Here is a 23,061-nt window from a genome sequence, read left to right as displayed (position 1 = left end):
CAAATGGAACATAACTTCTCATTCCTCTGGCTGTACATGGTGCCCAGTCACACCAGTAGTGTAATCATACATGTATGTAAAAATGTCTGGTTCTACCATCCTTCCCATTCCCACAGCCCCTCTCCTTCCATCACTCCCCTCTGCACAATCCAAAGTTCCTTCATTCCCCGCCTCCTTAATATGGATCAGAATCTGCTTATCAGAGAAAATATCTGGACTTTGGGTTTTTTGTTTTTTTTTTTTTGGATTGGCTTTTTTCACTTAGCATGATATTTTCCAGTTCCATCCATTTACCTGCAAATGCCATAATTTCATGCTTTAGGCTGAGTCACATTCCATTGTGTAGATGTACCACATTTTCTTATCCATTCATCTGTTGAAGGGTATCTAGATTCGTTCAATAGTTTAACTATTGTGATTTGATCTGCTATAAACATTGATGTGGCTGCGTCACTGCAGTAAACTGATTCTAAGTCCTTTGGGTATAAACCAAGGAGTGGGATAGCTGGATCAAATGTTGATTCTGTTCCAGGTTTTCTGAGGAATCTCCATACTGCTTTCGAGGGTGGTTGCACTAATTTGCAGTCCCACCAATAATGTATGGGTGTGCCTTTTCCCCCATATCCTCGCCAACACTTATTATTGCTTATATTCTTGATAATTGCCATTTTGACTGGAATGAGATGAAATATTTTTAGAGTAGCTTTGATTTGCATTTCTCTAATTGCTAGAAATGATGAACATTTTTCATGTTTGTTGATCGATTGTGTTTGTTCTTCTGTGAAATGTCTATTCAGTTCCTTAACCCATTTATTGTTTGGGTTATTTGTTTTTTTGGTGTTAAGTTTTTTGAGTTCTTTATATATCCTAGAGATTAGTGTTGTATCTCAGGTGCATGTGGTAAAGATTTTCTCCCATTTTTTAGGCTGTCTCTACATTATTGATTGTTTCCTTTGCTGAAAAGCTTTTTAGTTTGAGTCCATCAAACTAAAAATTATTGATTCTTAATTTTACTTCTTGTGCTTTAGGAGTCTTATTAAGGAATTCGGATTTAATGCAATTTCTGTTAAAATTCCAACGACATTCTTTATAGAACTAGAAAAATCAATCATGAAATTTATCTGGAAAAATAAGACACCCAGAATAGCCAAAGCAATCCTTAGCAAGAAGAGTGAAGCAGGAGCCATCACAATACCAAACCTTAAACTACACTACAGAGCTGCAGCAACAAAAACAGCATGGTGTTGGCACCAAAACAGACATGTAGATCTACGGTATAAAATAGAAGACACAGAGACAAACCCACATAAATACAGTTATCTCATACTGGACAGAGGTGCCAAAAACATATATTGGAGAAAAGATAGCCTCTTCAACAAGTGTTGCTGAGAAAACTGGGAATCCAGATGTAGCAAAATGAAATTAAACCTGTGTCTATCACCTTGCACAAAAATCAACTCAAAGTGGATCAAAGACTTATGCACTTGAACTTTTAGTATGCTGGCAGCTGATTCTCCTAGTTTTTGCCTGTCTGTAAACATCTTATACCATTATTTTCTTTTATTCTGCTAAAGATGTCATTTCATTGCCTTCTAACTTCCATAGTTTGCATTGGCAAGTCAACTACTAATTTTATTGCTCCTTGGAAGCCAAAATATCTTTTTTTCTCTGGTCAATTTTAGTTCATTCTCTTAAGTCGGGTATGGTGGCACACTGTCATCCCAGCTACTCACCAGGCTGAGGAGGGAGGATGACTTGAGGACACAATTTCCAGAACAGCCTGGGAAACACAGTGAGACCCTGTGTCTCAAAATTTTTTTTTTTCTTTGTGTTTTCAGTGTCAGCACTAGAATGTGAATGTTTTATCTTATCCTGTTTGAGTTTTGTTCAACTTCTTGAATCTGGGGGTTGATGTTTTCATCAGTTTGAGAATATTTTATCCCTATCTTCAAATACTTCTTGTGTCACAGATTCTTTCTTTTCTTTTCTTCTGGGGATACAGGAATACATATGTTAGACTATTAAGTGAAGTCCCATATGTCCCCTAGGACATATTCATGTTCATGTTGTGGGTTGTTTCTCCCTCTGCTTCAGTTTTAATATTTCTTTTAACATGTTTTTCAGTTTACCCCAAATATCTTCTCTTCTGTTTAGTCTGCTTTTAAGCCCATACAATAAGTTTTATTTTCAGGTATTATTTTAGTCAGCTTTTCCACTGCTATGACTAAAAGACACAATAAGAACAATTTTGGAGAAGGAAAAGTTTATTTGGGGGCTCATGGTTTCAGAGGTCTCAGTCCATAGACAGCCGGCTCCATTCCTTGGGGCTCAAGATGAGACGGAACATCATGGTGGAAGAGTGTGGTGGAGGAAAGCAGGTCAAGAAGCAGAGAAACCAGTAAGCAGAGAGAGCTCTGCTCATCTAGGGATATATGTATATGTGTGTGTGTGTGTGTGTATGTATGTATATGTATGTGTATGTGTGTGTGTGTGTGTGTGTGTGTATATATGTATAGGAATATATTCATATTCCAAAGGCCCCCAGTGACCCACCTCTTTTAGCCACACCCTATCTGCCTTGAGTTACGTATCAGAGAATAAACACACTGATTGGATTAAGGCTCTCATAACCCAATCATTTCTCCTCCTCTAAGCCTTCAAACATTGTTTCACATATAAGCTTTTGGGGAACACCTCACATCCAAACCACAACAGGTATAATATATTTTAGTTCTAGATTATTTGATTTTTTTTTTAACAATTCCAGCTTCATTTAAGTTGCTTCTTTTTTCATCCATTTTGTTTATCTCTTTCTCCATTTTTTTTTAACCATATTTCTTTTTGGGGGAAGGTGGTTACTGGGGATCAAACCCAATAATGCATTATCTCTGTGTTACATCCCCAGCCCTTTTTATTTTGAGACAGGGTCTTGCTTATTTGCTGAGGCTGGCCTCAAACTTGCTGTCTTCTTGCCTCAGCCTCCCAAGTGACTGAGATTACAGGTGTGCACCACCACACCCCACTTTCCTTGCCAAGTCCTTCTCTCCAAACCCGACATCTAAATTATCAAACAGTCAGCTTTTCCCATCTATATTGTTCTTGTTCATGGGTCACATTTTCCCGGCTCTTTGCACATCTCCTAATTCTTTGTTGTGTACCAGACATTTTGTATTTCAGAATTATTGAGACTGAAGATGATTTTATTTTCTCTCACAGAGGCCGTCCTTTCCTCTGATAACCAGATAGTCTAAGAAGTGGTTTACCTCAACACACGCAGTTTGGTTTGAGTCTGGGTTTCAATTTTAGTTGACTCAGTCTATCTCTGTTTTGTACCTATTTCTTGGTTGTGACCCTCTTTGGCTTTTGGTTGAGAGTTCAGTGGGTCTGTTATCTCCTGATCTCTGAAATACCATGAGAGATTTCATGCCTGCCTTTTGGGGTTTTGCTCTTTATTCTCACATATCCCTTAGCTCCAAATTTTGGTAAATTCCCTAAAAGGGAGAAATTTTATAGGTATTTTCCAGCCTCCTTTACCTAATGGACTTTAGTCTTGAGCACTGTCAGACATGGGGAGGTTTCACCTTGCCATCCAGCCTTACTCCACCACCAGCCTCTTATTCAGCCCAGCATTCAACATGTGTCTCCTGGAGAGAACCGGAACCACAGGGAAGAGGCTCCTCCAGTTAAAAACCCCTGCATTTGTCAAGAAACCCACTAGTCCCTCATTTTTCTGGTAGGCAGAGTTACTCTGCCTCTGCCAGGGCTGAGTCTAATCTTTAGTCAGAACCAGCTAATGCAGCATGGCCAGCAGCAAGGCCTCTCATCTTAGAAGGGCATGTCCCTCTCTGGAGTTTTATTTCGATGATTTTGTTGTTGTTTCCATAGATCTTCAAAGTCTATAAAAATATGTTTTTGGTATGTATCCCCCTACCCAGTTGTTCTGGCAGGACTGATGGCTTCTGTGTAGAAGCCAATACTACCTCATACCAGGAACACCAAGTTTTCCTCTCCACGTTCACTGTTCTTCTACAGTACAGAAGTCTACTTAGCTTTCCAACATTTAGAATATACTGTACTCCATATTACCCTGTATATTATTATTGGAAATTTAAACTTATTATTTTTTTTGTCTTGTAACAGATATCCCTGTAATTAAATTTATGATTATGTAGTTAGTGCTTTTTCTTGGTACAAGTTGGTAAATAAATGTATAATTTCTGTGCCAGCAGATATACATAATTGTTTTTTTTTTCCTTCCATTGGGTCTTTTTAGTTATACGTAGCATTAGGATTCATGCTGACATAATTATAAAAGCATGGAATATAGTTTGCTCTAATTCAATCCCCAGTGCTTCCTGTTTTCCTCCCCTCCTCCCTCTCACTGTTCCCTTCCTTCTACTCTGCTGATCTTTATGCCATTTACTTTTAGTTTTTTTTTTTTTTTAATAGTCAGTGTCTTGTGAATATACATGATAGTGAGATTTATTCTGGTATATTCATATATGTGCACAAGGGAAGTAAGGTCACATTCATTCTGCTGTTCTTCCTTATCCTGTCTCTTCTTCCTACCCCTTAGTTCCCTTCATCTACTCCACTGATCTTTCTTCTATTTTGATGGAACCCCCCAACACATATCTTTTCCCTTTCTACATTCTTCTTTGTCTCCCTCCTGCCCCCACCCTTATTTTGGACTTATTTCTGCAAACCAGAGAAAACATTTCACTTTTAGCTGAGTCTAGCTTATTTCATTTGGCCTCCTGGTCTCCATTTACCAGCAAATGCCATCAAGTCATTCTTCTTTATGGCTGAGTTCTTCTTTATGGCTCCATTGTGCATATTTACCACATTTTCTTTATCAAGCAAGGGAACAAATCACCTCAAACAGCCCAAAACATTTCAACCATTGACTCTTTTGATCCCACAGTGGAAGGGATATCAGAGAAGTAACTTGGAAAGTTCATAGTTAAAATTCTAGATTTTGATATTGGCAAATATCTGTTAAGAAATACTGTACTTTCACAGTTTGTGAGAACTCCCACTTTTCCTTTGTGACATATTAGTGATATATGATGAGATTTTACTTCTTCAGTAATAAGCCTGCATGCTATTTTAATCTCTGGAAAATGCAGGAAATGTTAAGATTTTTTCCTCAGTATTCAGGTTGCTGTCATGAGGTGATGTAAGCCCTAGAAAAATAATAATGTTATTGGTATTTGCATTTTTACTTAAATGAAAATATACATTGTTTATAGTAGCAGAAAAACAGACATAAGCTCAAATATTCATTTTGTTTGTTTGGACACATAGGAAATAATATTTGTTTTTTTTAAATATATTTTTAATTTTTTTACATGACAGTAGAGCATATTTTGAAATATCATACATACATAGAATAGGTACAGCTTTTTCCAGTTAGGATCTCATTATTGTGGTTGTACATGACGTGGAGTTACATTGGTCTTACATTCATGTATGAGGATAGGACAGATATGGGCAATTCATTTTACTGTCTTTCCTGTTCCAATCCCCACTCCCTTTACTTCATTCCCCTTTGTCTAGTCCAATGAACTTATAATCTTCCTCTCCCTTGTTGTGGGTTAGCATCTGCATATCACAGAGAACATTCTGTCTTTGTTGTTCTGGAACTGGCTTATTTCACTTAGCATGATATTCTCCAGTTCCATCCATTTATTAGCAAATGCCATAATTTCATTCTTCCTTATGGCTGAGCAATATTCCATTGTGTATACATACCACATTTTCTTTATCCATTCATCTGTTGAAGAGAACCTAGGTTGGTTGAATAAATTGGCTATTGTGAATTGAGCTGCTTTAAACATTGAAGTGGCTGCATCACTGTAGTATGCTGATTTTAAATCCTTTGGATTTTAACCAAGGAGTGGGATACAGGGTCAAATGTTGGTTCCATTCCAAGTTTTCTCAGGAATTTCCATACTGCTTTCCAAAATGGTTGCACCAATTTGCAGTCCAACCAGCAGTGTATAAGTGTACCTTTTCCCCCACATTCTCGCCAACATTTATTGTTGCTTATATTCCTGGTAATTTCTGTTCTGACTGGCGTGAGATGGAATCTCAGTGTAGTTTTGATTTCCCATGCTCTTGGATAGGAAGAATTTATATTGTTAAAATGGTCATATTACCATTTTAAGTGCTATACAGATTTAATGCAATTCCTATTAAAATTTCAATAACTTTCTTCATAGAAATAGAAAAAGCAATCAGTCACAAAATTCATTTGGAAAAACAAGAGGCCCAGAATAGCCAAAGCAATTCTTAGCAAGAAAAATGATGCAGGAGGCATCACAATATTAGAACTTAAATTATATTCAGAGCAAGAGTAATAAAAATGGCATGGTATTGGTCCCAAAACAGACATGAAGACCAGTGCAACAGATTAGAAGACACAGAGTCACACCAACATAAATACAGTTAACTCATCCTAGACAAAGGCACCATAAACATACATTGGAGAAAAGATAGCCTCTTCAACAAATGGTACTGGGAGAACTGGAAATCCATATTTAGAAGAATGAAATTGAACCTCTATCTCTCACCCTGCACAAAACTCAACTTAAAATGGATCAAGGGCTTAGGCATTAAACCAGAAATTCTGCACCTGCTAGAAGAAAATGTAGGCCCAACTCTCCACCATGTCAGCTTAGGAACCAACTTCTTCAATAAAACTCCTAAAGCACAAGAAGTAAAATCAGGAGTCAGTAAATGGGACAGTATCAAACTGAAAGGGTTCTTCACAGCAAGGAAACAATCAAGATGATGAACAGAGACCCTACAGAATGGGAGGAAATCTTTACCACCAGCACCTCAGACAGAGCATTAATCTCCAGGATATACAAAGAACTCAGAAAACTTAACACCAAAAAACAAATACCCTAATCAATAAATAGGCTAAGGAACCAGACAGTTCACAGATGAAATCTCTAGCAATATCTCTAGAAATGCAGATCAAAACTACACTGAGATTCCATCTCAGTTAATATTTGTTGATGTGCATAATTTGCTTTTTGAATCTTCCTTTCTATATCTTTAAGAGTAACATTTTATATTCTTTGGTTTCAAGGAAAGCAAAAATTTGTTGAACATATTGTGTATCTTCATATGAATTAGACAAAAAAAAAAATATAACTTCTGTCTTCTCCTAAATCCATTTTTGTTGGAACTCAACCTCTAAACAGAGACCAAGTTAAGATTTTAAAAAAATCAAAGATTTTTAAGTCATATCTCTCCTTGATATGACTTTGAATGTCAGCAGTCTGGCACATACTTTTTCCATTTTAAGATGGAAACAGTTATACTTCTAAAAAGATAAACATACTTTTTCATCACCTGTAGTGATGCAGTTGGAAATTTTTTTTTTTCATATTCCACAGGTACAAAACTATCAGAGCCAACTAGTTAAGATGAATACTTGTTTGACTTTGGTTTCCATTTAGAGATGTTTGTTCAACTTAACCCATTAAGCCCCAAGCTTTTAATTCTGTTAACATAATAAATATTCACATGTTTATTGGCATGAAAATTGAGACCCTTAAAAGAGGCCCTGCATCCTCAATATTCAGAAAAATATATTTCTTCATCTTTTTGTTGATGTTTAACTTATTTTAAAATATGGGAAGTATTAAGTATATTTTTAAAAAGCCAATAATATTTTACATACTATTGTGCCTTCCATCATTTTTGCTATTTCTGCCTTTCATTTACACAGGGATGCTTTGAGTCGGGATAGCCTTTCTGTTGGAATTATAATGTATTTTTCCTAAATAATCTGTTTTGGGGTCTTCAAATGGTCACTTATTATAAATTTATTTTCCTCACTATGATTTTTCTTAAAATAAAGATTTCATTTTTTGTGCGTTTGTATCAGATGGACTCTAGTAATCACTAGGATATTTATTTTCATTTTCTTCTCCGCAGGCCCAATTAAAATAATATTGAATATCATTGCCTATTTAATGATTTATGTGTGGAAGCCCTTGAATGGCTCCTAGGAAGTGTTACCTTGAAAATACAGTGCATATTCAAACACTGAAGTCCTTTCAGATGCTGAAGTGTTTTCAAAGGTTGATATTCTGTTTCATGCATATTCAGAAATGGGTTCTGATACTCTTTGAGCCAAAATTAATATGCAGAGGCACAATCTCTGATTTTCTTAGTTTCTTCCTGTAATTGACATTTTTTGTTACCTCAATGTCACTCTTGTCCTTTCAGTATGTTCTCCAGATGACCCACTTCTATGCTGTGTCTTCTTAAAGTATGTTTAGGGGTTTCGTTTTTTTTACCTTATTCTTGGTACATTCATGCATTTCTAGTAGACAATTGAGAGGATTGTTTTAAAAGCCTGGGGTCACTAGGTTGAGGGTACATTAAGTAGGGAATGAAACAGGGATGGGGACAAGGATATGCAGTTACTTAAGCATTAAATCCTAATAGCACACTGGACTCTGGGGTGAAGGCCAGTGGAATATTTTTTGCCCAGGCACTGGAGTTATGCAAACAGAAGTCATTGCTCACCCAGGGTTTCATGATTGAGAAAGTAAACTTGTACATTTGGTCTTTTTTTTTTTTTTTTTTCTTTTAGGTTCAAAAAGGCATTTGAATCTGAGCCAACACTACAGTCAGGAATTAATTACGCGGTCCTTCTCCTAGCAGCTGGGCACCAGTTTGAATCTTCCTTTGAGCTTCGGAAAGTTGGTAATTACAGCTTGATATTTTATGTGGAAATCAAGAAACTAGGCCTAAACTTGGTACAAGGAAACAGAAACATGAGTGGATAAATTCTTTTGCTATCTCATCTGACTTCCTGGGGGAAAAAGGTTTATTATATCTCCTTGCTTCAAATTTCGTACTATGGTATGAATTCTGATGAATTCTGATATTAGAATATAATTCAGGTTTTAGTTTATTTTACTTGTTTCTAAAAGCCCCTGTTTAATATTTATTGTTCTAGCTTAAACTAATATTGATGATATTGGGGGCCCTACATTCAGCCACCAACTCCCAAATAAGGTAAATGTTTTGTGGAACATCAGTTTCCTATTTAAGATTGTGTTTTCCCAGAGCTTTTTAAAATAAAAATGAAGATCATACCTCTATTTCCTTTTTCTGTTTTTTTAACACACCCATCCCTGTGGCTTCATGGATGTTGGTAGTGGAACCTCCAAAGTTCCTGGAACAGGTCAAGTAGATGGCAGTCTTGGCAGTGACTGGTCTTAGAGTCCGTCTCTGAATTGTCATCATGATAATTTTGTCTCTTATGTGTAGACAGTGTCCCATCTGCTGACCTGTTTTTGGAATCTGAAAAAGGGTGTTTTGCTGGGTGTGGTAGCACATGCCTGTAATTCCAGCAGCTCCGGAGGCTGAGGCAGGAGATCACAAGTTCAAAGCCAGCCTCAGCATCTTAGCCAGGCCACAGGCAACTCAGTGAGATCCTGTCTTAAAATAAAAAAACATAACAAAACAAAACAAAACAAAAAACCCACACCAGGCTGGGGATGTAGCTGGCACCCTGGGTTCAATTTCTAGTATCAAAAAACAAAAACAAAACAAAAAATTAGGTTGTCTTTGTAGATAAATTTTGAGTGATTTTTCTTCGTTTTGACTTTGACTTTTTTAAAAAGATTTTTGGATGCTAGAATACCATCTGTGGTAATCAGATTTTGTTCTCTTGAGTGTCTGACTGCCCTCTTTCCATAATAACTCTTGGAGGAGTTATTATTACAGACATAGAAGTCTTTGGCTTTAGTTTTCAGAAGAGAAAAAAAAATTGATCTTAATAAAGCTATGCATTGTAGAAGAAAATTTTCCTTTAAAGTTTTAAACTGGGGAATGTTATAATTTTCTTTAAAGAAAAATGAGTCCTGGGCTTTTAAATATTATTTGGGAAGAATTTATAAGATATTCTTATGTAATGTTCTAGGAAATTTTTGCAGGAAGATAGTTTGAGTATAGTAATAATAATTTTTTTTAAAGAGAGAGCGAGAGTGAGAGAGAGAGAGAATCTTTTTTTTTTTTTTTTGGTAGATATACACAACACAATGCCTTTATTTTTATGTGGTGCTGAGAATCGAACCTGGGTCGTGCCCGTGCTAGGCGAGCGCCCTACCGCTGAGCCATACATAATCCCAGCCCAAGTAATAATTTTTTTAAGTCTCAGTCTAAAAGAATTAAAAAATAACTTATCACTACTAGACTGCAGTGGTATTAAAGGCAGAAAGCTCTATTTTAAATATTTTTTCATTGGTAAATGAAATCAGAGAAAATATATTACAACTTGTGCTTTTCAGAAATTAGAGTAAAATATTGTATTTAAGATTTATTTTAGATCTCTACCCAAAAACCCTTTTATGTTAATAATTTTTATTGCTCTGTTCTTAGAACTCAAAGTGAAGTTTGGTCAAAGAGTAAATTCTCATAGGATTTGACATTGGTTTTACATTTGTAGGTAAAGCAGTTAATACTTGCTTGAAAAATATACATTCTAAGTCTCATTTTGAAGTGGAGTAAAAATTAAGACAGTCAGCAATCCAAGGTTTGAGGAATTGTAACATAACATTGCAAAGTAAACATAACTTTTTAAAACTCATAGCACATGTTGAATAAGTATTTGAAAATATATGAAGTTGGATTTAAAATTTTTGAAATTTTACAGCATGCACAGATTTAAGATATGACTTTATGATGAATTTTTAGCCACTGTAAGAACTTAGCTTAATAAAAACTATGTTTTAGCCTTCTCTAATACTGTGCTATACACCTAAATGGGGTTTGTCCTTCAATAATGAAAAAAGTAGCTCATTAGCATAGTTCTTTTCAATCGTAAATTAATGCCAATTAAAATAGGTTGATTTTTATATATTAAGATTAAATGGGTTTTCAAGGTGGTTAGTTAAATAAGTTAGTGGGACAATATTAAATTGATATTAATAACATAATGAAAATAAAACTAATGACATATTTAGTGTATTTTAAAGATATATGGTTGCATTTTTTCATTAAACACTCTAATCAAATTTTTCAGTAATTTATGGTCTTCTTCCATTCTTTCTGTTGGTCACTCCAGATACTCAAATTAGTCTGAGTTCACTGGGTGGGGTGGTATACACCTGTAATCCTAGCAGCTCAGGAGTGTGAGGCAGAAGGATCACAAGTTCAAGGCCAGCCTCAGCAACTTAGATAGACCCTGCCTCAAAATAAAAAATAAGAAAGACCTAGGGATGTGTAGCTCAGTGATACAGCCCCCTGGGTTCAATCCACAATACCAGCAAACAAAACAGTTTAAATTATTGAAAAATTAATCAGATTTTCCTTTTTGAAATCCCTTCTTTAGCTGCTTTTTGAAATTTTGTTGTATTTACAAAGGGAAAACTATTAAAAATTAAAATGTCATAAGATGAGCACTGAATCTGAAGCTTTCTAAACATATATCTTAAGTTTAAAATCTCAAATGTAAGAAATTATTCTCAAATGTTATGATATGTTGCCTAATGTCTCTATTAGTCCATTTTCTGTTACTATAACAAAATACTTGAGGCTGGGTATTTTGTAAAGAAATGATGTCTGTTTAGTTTTGGAGGCTGAAAGTCCAAGATTGGGTGGTGCCAGTGATTTCGTTTTTGTTGAAGGACCCCTTGGTTATAATACATCATGGTGGATGTCATTATGGTAGGAGAACCTACCTGTAAGAGGGAGGGAATCACAGGAAATCAAAAGAGACAGGAAGCTAGAGTGTGATTCCAGGATCAGGCTTATTCTTATTTAGCAACTCATTCTCATGAGATCTAATGAACATCCTACGAGGACTACCTTGATCTTTTCTGAGGACAGTGAAGATGGCATCTCCCATGATCTACTCCCTCCCCCTAGGCTCCACTCCACCTCTTCAAGTTTCCACCACCTCCCAGCATCCCTGCACTGCAGATTAAGCTGCCAGCTCATGCACCTTTGGAAGACGCCCTCAAACCGTGTCCAGACCGTAGCAGACTCTTCATTCTAGTTGTGTTTGCTTAAGGTTATGACTAACTGCCTCTGGGTCTATTTTACTTTTCCAGTTTTGGAAGAGTCATGGATGTTTAGACTATTGAAAACTAGGATTTAAAAGTGCAGAACCACATCTTGCATCTTTTTTTCTTTTGGGGCTTTATAAGCCTTAAAACTAATATTCAAACTTTTAGCTAAATAAAAGATGATTCTCTTTCGTCTTCTGTGGAATTTTTCAACTGTGAGACATTTTATGGGAGAGGGTCAGAATTATAGGTTTGGGTCCCCAGCAGCAATATGATGTGGTAAAAGAACACGGTTTGGAATTGAGACAAACCATCATTTGAATCTCATTTTCATGAGCATTAAAAAATTATTGAATATAAAATTTATATTAACAAATATAAAAATGAGTCTGTAAGATAACCCAGAAAAAATAATCAAAACAAAACCAAAAACTGTCACTAACCACAAAACAATTTATTTTTTTGTCTGTAGAGGGAGGCCACCTTCTCAGAAAACTGGAAATTATAGGGGAAGAATTAACTACTTTCCCTTCCTTTTTAGGAGGTAATATAGTTTATGCACTCAACACCACACATCTCTTCTTAAAGCATGCTGCATAGCAAATGTATTCTTCAGGAGAATGCATTCTTCAAATAAACAAAAGAAAATGCTAGTAATCAATTTGAAAGAGGGATAAAGTTGATAAAGAGGGTGATGTTACAATAATTGATTCTGGCAAGGATTATCAACTTGCCTGCTGATATGATAAGCTACACAGAATCTCTTGTGAAATATTCCCTCTCCCCCTCCCCTTCTCCCTCTATTTTGGTACCAGGGATTAAACCCATGGACACTTAACCACTGAGCCACATCCCCAGCCCTTTTTTAAATTTTTTTATTTAGAGACAGGATCTCCTTAAGTTGCTTAGGGCCTTACTAAGTTGCTGAGGCTGGCTTTGAACTTGCAATGCTCCCACCTCAGCCTCCTGAGCCACTACCAGACAGTACACTTGCTATTTTCAAAAAGTCAATGTCATGAAAAAAATGGACTGGTTAATTATCTAAAAAGATAGTTAGAGACACTAGAACCGAAATTCAGTTAAAGTGATCTTTTATTGGATTGTGGTTTAGAAAAAAAAAAAAACTGCAGGAGACATTTGGGGAGCAATTAGGGAACTTTTCAGGATTAAGTAATAGATACCATTAGGGAATTATTATTTTTATTAGAGGCAGTAATGGAATAAGATAGGAGCAATTGTTAGGTATCTTGTAATGTTTATGAATGAAATGTCAAGATGTCTACAATTTAATTTGTAGTGGTTCAGCAAAAATATACAGGGAGGTGAAATAATAGCAAATGTGAACAATTAAAAATATGATCATTCATTATAATCTGTATGTATATTTGGTTTTCTTTTTGACTTACTAGGTAGTGAACCCAGGGCCTTGAGCATGCTAAGCAAGTGCTCTACCACTGATATACACTCCCAGTTCCTAACTGTAGCATATTTTCTACTTTAATGTCTGATTAAACTTCTTTGTAATGGAAAGTTAAAATGAAAAGATTCTAATCCTTCTTTTTATGAGTTGTGTGACCTTAGATAAGTTGCAAAACCTCTCTGGGCTTGGTTTTCCTTGTTGCAAAAGGGAGATATGCTCTGGCCTCATTGTGTTGTGGACGGGAAGAATCAACATCTTTGACTTGAAAAAAATTAAAGATTATTGTGCTAGTGAACTTTTTGTTGCTGTGATCAAAATACCTGAGAAGAACAACTTAGAGGATGAAAGATTTTGTTTGGCTCCTGGTTTCAAAGGATTCAATCCATGGTCACCTGTCTCCAAGGCAGAAATACGGTGGACGAGCATGGCAGAGGAAAGGTGCTCAGCTCATGGTATCTAGGGAGCAGCAAAAGAGAGACAGAGAAAGAGAAAGGGAGGGGTTGGGAGAAGATCAACTCTTACATGGCATGCCCACAGTGACCCTCTTCCTCCAACCAGGTCCCATCTCCCAGCAGTCCATCCAGCCATCAGTGATTAATCCCCTGATGAGGTCAGACCCCTCACGATCCATCACTTCTCATAAACTCCACCTTTGAACCTTGCTGCATTGGGGACCACGCTTTCCACATGAGACTGGGGATATTCCAGACCCAAACCATAACAGTTATTTTGTCTTAAGTATGTTTTTCTAGGAGGTAAAATTATGACTCTCAGGAAATATAAAATAGACACATGTGAAAGATTTTATTTAACCCAGTGTTTTAGTCAGCTTTGTGTCATTGTGACCAAAAGACCTGATGAGCAAGAAAAGACATTTTGGCTCACAATTTCAGAAGTTTAACCCATGGTCAGCCGATTCTGTAGGTCTAGACCCAGTGAAGGAAAGATGCTCAGGTCATGGCAGGGTCAGGCAGCTCCACTGTCTAGGGACAGAATATATAAACTCCAAAGTTATACCCATGGTTACCTACTTCCTCCAGCCACACCCTGCCTGTCTACAGTTAGCATCCAGTTAACCCATCAAAGGGATTAATCCACTGTTTATGTTACAGCTCCCCTAATCTACTCATCTCACCTCTGAACATGAGCCTCATATCTACACCATAACATCCAATTTATGTGGAAACCAATAAGAGTAGATATCCAGTTCAAAGACCTTTTAAGAAATTGAGGTATTCACAAATAACCAACAAATATATGAAAAAAAAGTTCAACATCATTAGCAATTAGGGAAATGTAAATCAGAACTACACTGAGATTTCATCTTACACCAGTCAGAATGGCAGTCATTAAGAATACAAATAATAATAAATGTTGTATAGGATTTGGAAAAAAGGGAATACTTTTACACTGTTGGTGGGATTGTAAATTAGTATATCCTAATGGAAATCAGTATGGAGGTTCCTCAAAAGACTAGGCATGGAACCACCATATGACGCAGCTATACCACTCCTTGGCATTTACCCGGAAGAATCAAAGTCATCTTACTACAGCAATACATGTATACCCATGTTTATAGCAGCACAAATAACAATAGCCAAACTATTGTTTGGGACCAACCTAGGTGTCCATCAATGGATGAATGGATAAAGATGATGTGCTATATATATACAAGAGAGTTTTATTCAGCCATAAAGAAAAATGAAATGTCATTTGCCAGAAAATGGGTGAAACTAGAGACCATTATGTTAGTAAAAATAAGCCAAACCCAGAAGGTCAAGGGTCATATGTTTCTCTCATATGTAAAAGCTAGAGAGGAAAAAGTAAAAGAAAGATGTGGGAGGGGGCTGGGATATAGCTCAGTTGGTAGACTACTTACCTCACATGCACAAGGCCCTGAGTTCAAATCCCCAGCACCACAAAAAGAAAGAAAAAAAAAGGTGTGGGTTGAGCTCATGAAAGTCAAAGTGAGATCAGTATAGGAAAGGGATCAGAGGTGGGAGGGGCAGGGGAAAGGGGGGAAAGTACTGGGGAATTGGCCAAATTATTCTGTTATATTATGTATTGTATAGATGTATGAATATATAACAACAGATTTCATTATTATGTAAAACTGTAATGCACCAATTAAAAATTGGCAAAAAAGAAGTTAATGTATTAAAAAACAAATTAGCAAAGAAATATTAGGATAAGATTTCTGAGTTTAATTTTTTTTAAAAAGCTGGTTTATGTCCAACAGGCCATAAATCTTAGGGAGTATCTATTTCACTAGACAGAAATTATTTGCATCTGTACTGGACAGAAATCTACAAATTAACAAAGTTCTTTAAGTCTGGGAAGTAGTAAAGTGACTAGCTGCACTTTGCCTTGACTGTACATGAGTGATCTGTGCCCCCATGTGGAGATTGAAATGACATGCCCTACTTTTTTGCCCTAGTCCCAAATCTCAGGTAATATTTTTTATCTTTGATGTATTGTATACTAGTGGCATTGAACAAGTCTATAAGGACATATTCTTTTTCAGCAACAAATGCTTTTAAAATGCATGTGCAAACTTCTCGAGAAGCGATTTCTTTATATATAAAGAACAAAGTTGGAGGAGGACTTACATTACCTGATTTCAAGCCATGATAGAAAGTTACAGTAACAAGACAGTTATCTGTCAGTCTATAACTTTATAAGAGTATAGTTAGTGTTTTTATATATAAATCATTAACTATTATGGCATTATTTGTTCTTGCAAGATATATAAACTATACATTTACTCTTCAAGTGACAAAGTTTCAGTATATAAAACCTAAGGGGGGCTGGGGATGTGGCTCAAGCGGTAGCGCGCTCGCCTGGCATGCGTGCGCCCCGGGTTCGATCCTCAGCACCACATACAAACAAAGATGTTGTGTCTGCCGATAACTAAAAAATAAATATTAAAATATTCTCTCTCTCTCTCTCTCTCTCTCTCTCTCTCTCTCTCTCTCTCCCCCCTCCCTCCCTCTCTCTCCCTCTCTCACTCTCTCTTAAAAAAAAAAAAACAAAAACAAAAAACCTAAGGAACCTTCTCTTTCAAATTACTTAAGAATCCATGGTGTAATAAGAGAAGGAAGGATGTTATCCAGCAATGTCTTTAGTATTATTACCTTTTAATTTATGCATACATGGATGTACACAAAGTGACCGTGGCAATTATCTTTGGATTTTCAAATTAAAGGATAATTTTCACGTTCTTCCAAGTAACTTTTCTGATTAGTCAGACATTTTCTTAAACCACCTTAATAATCAGAAATTTAAAACTACTTGTGTCTTACAAGAGGATGAAAGCTTATTTTTGCTTTGTAATGAGAGTTCGCTGTGCCCATCTGTGGTGTGTTTGTAACATTCTGTTTCCTGCTAATCTCCTAGGGGTGAAGCTGAGTAGCCTTCTTGGCAAAAAGGGGAACTTGGAAAAACTCCAGAGCTACTGGGAAGTTGGATTCTTTCTGGGAGCCAGTGTCCTGGCGAATGACCACCTGAGGGTCATTCAAGCATCTGAAAAGCTTTTCAAACTGAAGACACCAGCATGGTAATAATAAATGCTTATGTGTTTGTACAACTATTTTTAACAAGCAGTTTTATATTGTTCTCAATATATTAAAGTGACAATTAGATTACTTTATTATTTTTAGAATAAAATACAGAATTTAGGGGGAAAGTTGATGTTCCTAGAGAAAGTATGTTGAACGTAAGTTCTGATGACTTTGGATGGATGATGTCAAGTCACTTGACCTTTCCTATACATGGACCAATCCACTGGCCAGGTCAGCCAGTGTCACCTACATGAACCATGCAGAGGCCACACATTTTATACTTGTAAATCTGGTACATATTCAGGGCCCAGGAGACCATATGCCTATCTCAGCCTCTGTGACCTCTATTCCAAACACACATGCCTTTGTTTTAGGATCTGATCTATTTTGGAATTCTCATTCTTGGTTTTAATTTTTTTTTTTTTACTTAGACTTTGATGGGCACATTTGAGTGTTTCCTACATATGTGTGTTTTTCTAATTTCAAACTTTTGTTCTTGGAATTAAACCAAGTCTTATCATTAATTTGTGCATATATGGAGGTACATAAAGTGACCGTGGCAATTATCTTTGGATTTTCAAATTAAAGGATGATTTTCACGTCCTATATGGCATTGAGATGATGAAAAAAAAATTTCTCCTGCATTTAGGACCATTTTGAAAAAAGAATTCTAATTTTATTATGCATCATATATAATAAGACTTTAAAAGATTAACAACAGGGCTGGGGATGTGGCTTAAGTGGTAGTGCACTCGCCTAGCATGCATGAGGCCCTGGGTTCGATCCTCAGCACCACATAAAAATAAGATAAAGATATTGTGTCTACCTAAAACTAAAAAAAATAAATATATAAAAAAAAGATTAACAACAATATAGAGAGAGGCTCTTTCTAGAGCTGATCAGAACTCAGGCACTGACTGAGCACATCAGAAGAGCCATTTGAAAAGATGACCACCCTGTCTCGAGGCCCTCATGGCTCCCTGCAGGACTTCCTCACCTCCAGGTCTCCTCCTTTGGCCAGTCTTCCCCCACATCACTCCCACACCCATCTCTCTAAAATGCAAGTCCCTGGAAATCCTTCAGTGGTTCCTCACAGTCCATCTCTTAGCTGGGCAAACAGGGTTTTCCCTTAGCCGTCTGGACCTCAGCTCTTGTCACGTCCCAGGGTTCTCACTGTTCTCTTCAGAGCAAACATGCCAAAGTGCAGTTTTAAGTGTTTGTGTGTCTTAGGTGCCTCTTGCAGCCCTCTTATCTACCCTGGGACACTCATAAATCACATCTGCTCATAAAGCAGACGCATACCTGAACCCTGCCTCACACCCAAGGCCTTGCTTTCTTGTTCCTGTCGTTCTTTAGTTAAGCTTCTGCTGGTATTGCTTGTATGGTTCCCCTTAGCTGGATGGCTGTTCAGTTATGTCTCCACTAGTATTTATTCATGGCGTTACGATACTTTTTTACATTTGCCTTCACTGTATAGAATGCAACCTGAGCCAGTAGCATGTCCAAAATAAGCATTTAACAAATGATATGAAATACACGAACCAGTGAATGTATGTATTACATTCAGCCAAATTTGCTGTTTCTTTTCTGTGACTATCCAGGTGGCAGAGAAATAGACTGAAGCACAGGTACAAACAGCTGTAGCTTTAGGAGCCCTGGTTTCTGATAACAGGAGAACAGATACCATTTTATGTAATAGTAATAACAGCCACAAAACAGTGCCTCAGGTTTCCATTAACTTAATTTTTATGGAATGTTATCTCCTATGTTTGTCATCTACAAAGTGCCTACAGTAGTCATTATCTAGTATAATTATCTTGTTCCTTATTTTTCCTAACCTTTTCTTTTGAGGTAGTATCTATCTTAGATGAGAATATTTGTACATTATAGAAGCTCAATTGCTTTGAAGCAAAATAATCTGTTATGAGTAGTCTGTTTTAGAAATGTTTCTCAAAGAAGCATGTTTAAAATAAGTGCATTCACCTTGTCCTTGAATAGAATATATTTATATTAAAATATTTAATATATTTAAAAATTTGTGTTTTAAGTAAATGTATGCCCCCAGTTCAATTTATTTAAGCCTTCTAAGCCTCAGTTTCCTCATCTCTGAAATGCAGATAAAAGCCCATGTTATTGAATTTTTTTGAGATTTAAATGAGACAATATGTGAAAGTACATGATATGTAACAAAGAGGTGAATCTGAATGCATAATTATTAATGTCATATATATTGTGGTTACAGAGTAAAACCAGGATACGTGGAAACAGGTGATTCTAAATTTGCAAGTGATATGCTTTATATATTTTAACTCTCAGGTACCTCAAGTCTATTGTAGAGACCATTTTGATATATAAACATTTTGTGAAGCTGACCACGGAACAGCCTGTAGCCAAGCAGGAACTTGTAGACTTCTGGATGGATTTCCTGGTTGAAGCCACAAAAACAGATGTTACTGTAGTTAGGTTTCCAGTGAGTACCCTTTATTTAAATCCAAGTTTTGTTCTGTGTTGTTTCTTGATCATCTTGCATTCTGATTATAATAGTAATGGCATACTGATTTTCATGCCCTAAGACTGCTGTCACCTTGCTCACATATATATTTTCTGCAATCTGGTTTGCTTTACCTTACTTTTTAAAATAACTTCTCCAAATTAGAGAAATGAGATACATTTGTATTTTTATCATAGAATTTGGGTGGTCCCTTAGGTATGCTTGTAAAACAGTGAAAAGATGGCCTCTTAGCTCAGCAAGGCAAGGCAGCTCCAGCCCAGTGGGTGGATGCTGTTATTAAATAGTCCAGTTTTGTTGACATTGTCTTCAGCTTTATCACCATTAGTATGGTGGAAATGATCAGGCTCAACTGTCTTGTTTAGACTATCATCTCTACCACTTTTTTTTTACCCAACTGGGTCAGAATTACACATGAGTCAGAGAAACCCCAAGTAGGATCCCCAGTCACTGTTTATAATGCTTTGACCATGGGAAATGATGACTTCTTTTGGATCTACAACTCATTTTGGCTGGTCTCTAGCTGACTTTATATATAAATGTGTGTTATACAATTATATATGTATGTATAAATATATATTTTATGCACATATGCACACAAACACACACATAACATTTTTAGATGTATTTGTCATCTTTTCAGCTGGTGCCATTCCTATCTACCCTGATAGCTTGCAGAATACCATCCAGAGCAATTTGGATTTGGCATGCATTTTGGGAATTATGGCAACTCACTATGTGTATCAATTTCTTCCCATGTCAAAGTGATGGCATAAATCTTTCAGGTTTGCGCTCTCTAATCTCAATCTTTCATACTCACAGGTGGTGACAGTTCTCAATTCTTCCTGTAAAAACCTTGGTTTTGTTGATAGGATCATCTGCTTCATTTAATTAAATCCATTGGTGGTATTAACATTCTTTACTCTGTCTTCCACAGAAAGCCTTGAGCTCAGCAGGCTCCTTCATTGAAAAGGCTTTTAAACTAAAACACTTCAGCTAATTTTCTAGTCTAGATAATATGCAACCAAGGAAAATCCTTTTCTTAGGGTGAGCTGGCAGCTTGCTTTTCACTGGTGCTTTGAGTGGCAATAAAAAAGGTGGTGAAAGAAGACAGCACACAACTCAGCCTTTAATTGACTGTGGACTTGATCAGCTAGAAAACTGGCCATGAAAGGAACCCATTCATATTAGCTATTGCCAACTAACTTAAATTAGTTCAGTGTGAATTAGTCTGTTGTAATGTAAATAAGTGAATGTAAAAAAACAGTAAAACACAGAAAATAATAAGTGAGAAGTTAGGAAATTGTAAGTATGAATGGATTAGGTAAGAAAGGACCAATTAAGTCCCAAAGGAAAATATGCACCAATTCAATTTTATTAAAAAATGGAGGGGGCTGGGCGTGGTGGCGCATGCCTCTCATCCCAGAGGCTTGGGAAACTGAGACAGGAGGATTGCAGGTTCAAAACCAGCCTCAGCAACAGTGAGGCACTAAGCAACTCAGTGAGACCTTGTCTCTAAATAAATACAGAATAGGGCTGGGGATTTGGCTCAGTGGTTGAGTACCCTCGAGTTCAATTCTTGGCACCCCCTTGCCCCCCAAAAAATAGAGGGGCTGGGGATGTAGCTCTGTGATAGAGCATTTGCCTAACCTGAATGAGGTTCTAGGTTCAAGCCCCAACAATGCCAAAAAATTAAGTTAAAAGAAAATTTTGTTCAGTAAAAAAAATTCATAAACAAATCAAATAGAAAACTACTCAATAGGGAGAAAATATTTAATACAAATTCTGTAAAATAGTCAGTTTGCCTAAGCAAAACAAAAACTGCAAATGGTAAAAAAAGAAAAAAGAAAAATTGGCAATTATATGAAAATAATAATTAACCATAGAGGATAGTCAAGAAAGTAAAAATTAAAATGAGATCATTTTTTGCCTGTTGAATTCATTGGAAAGGTGTGAGGCATGAGCGTTTTTTAGAGATGGCTGGTGGGCAGAAGGAATTAAGTGCTTTTGGAAATCTTGTGTGAGGGGGATAATAGCATCATATAAAGAACAATGGGGACCTCAACTTTTTCTGTAGAATTTTATTTCTCTAAGAAAAGTTTTGAAGCAAATATGGCAGTACATTAACATTTTGTTACCTGTGGGTGGGCGGTACAAAGGTATTTGTCATTTTATCTTGTATTCACTTATGATATATCATTTAGTTTTTTTCCAGCAATCCATTTCCTTCTTGGAACTTAGTGGTTTATTTGGGGGCAATAGTTTACTGAAAAGACTGTAAAATGCAGTATTTTCTACTCATTTCAATGACATTAGAATTCATAACTTATGTTTTCCAAATTGCTTTCCTATATTTGGCTGTTATACAGAGTGCAAAACTGTCTTCTAGCTCTTGTGAAGTTGAGCTTTCTTTTTTTTCCTTTTTTATAAATTAAGGTCTTCAAAGATTATTACAAACACCAAGTATCCTTCTAAAAGCATCCTAAATTAAATCAAAGGGACATCATCAAAGTAAAACATTTGTGACATGAAGAATTCTTTTAGGGCATAATATTTTCATATGACTTTGTTTTTAACCATTTGCAATGCTCTCTATGTAGGTCATATTTTAAACATTTTTTTAAAGACATGAAATAATGTAGTATCTTTTTTAAAGTGCTATCACAACTATAAAGCAAAGGAACTTAAAAAGAGATCAAATTTGCTTCATACAGAAGATGGGGGCAACCTCATATGCATCATAACAGGAATATTTCCAAACAAGTTGCAGAGTGTTCTTATAGTTCATGTTTTGTGAATTCCAGAAAATGTAAGTCTCCCAAGAAGTTCCAGAGTCAATAGAAATTACAGGAGGATTAATCACTGCAAAGGTATTTTTTTAAAAATAATGAAAGCATGGAGGGTTGTTTAAAAAAAAACTCAATATAGTTGATAATACAGTAGAAAAATAGGATCAATATTTGGGTAGTCATTTGTGACTACATCTGGAATTTGCCATCTGTGCTCACTGCATAGAGAAAGGAGACTTCTACTATGTTTCTTATTGGCCCTGTGTTTTGTGAGTAGCATCCTGCTCTGTGGTTCACACCTCTCAAGGCTGCATAGTCTTGAATGGGAGGATAACTATTCTTCTTTTGAAATGGATCTGATTAAAACCTAGGTTGTCCTATATGAGAAAACATTTACTGTATCTATTTCTTATTTATCTCATTATCATAATTCGTTCTCATTCCTCCAAGAAGTTAACTGTTACCCTGTGCATAATACCATGCATCCTATCTGATCATAATGGAATGGAACTGAAAATCAACGATAAAAGAAGGAAGGAAAAAGAATACATCACTTGGAGAATGAACAATAGGTTACTGAATGATCAATGGGTTATAGAAGACATCAAGGAGGAAATTAAAAAATTCTTAGAGATTAATGAAAACACAGACACAACATATCGGAATCTATGGGACACATTGAAAGCAGTTCTAAGAGGAAAATTCATTGCTTGGAGTTCATTCCTTAAAAAAAGAAAAAACC

General features: G+C 36.2%; 1 protein-coding gene across 5 annotated transcripts in view; it reads left to right on the top strand.

Annotated features, from left to right (window-relative positions):
• Map3k5 (mitogen-activated protein kinase kinase kinase 5) overlaps positions 1-23,061 on the top strand; it is a 200,553-nt gene that overhangs the window by 90,841 nt on the left and 86,651 nt on the right. For all 5 annotated transcript variants that reach the window (XM_015501602.2, XM_048798823.1, XM_048798814.1 and 2 more), the window contains exons 8-10: positions 8,618-8,730; positions 16,858-17,017; positions 19,338-19,491. In XM_015501602.2, coding sequence (XP_015357088.1) covers positions 8,618-8,730; positions 16,858-17,017; positions 19,338-19,491 — 427 coding nt within the window. The remainder of the gene's footprint in view (positions 1-8,617; positions 8,731-16,857; positions 17,018-19,337; positions 19,492-23,061) is intronic.

The sequence above is a fragment of the Marmota marmota genome, unplaced genomic scaffold, assembly GCF_001458135.2.
Source record: "Marmota marmota marmota unplaced genomic scaffold, marMar, whole genome shotgun sequence".
Lineage (NCBI taxonomy): Eukaryota > Metazoa > Chordata > Mammalia > Rodentia > Sciuridae > Marmota > Marmota marmota.
This window is presented reverse-complemented; position numbering and strand designations above follow the sequence as displayed.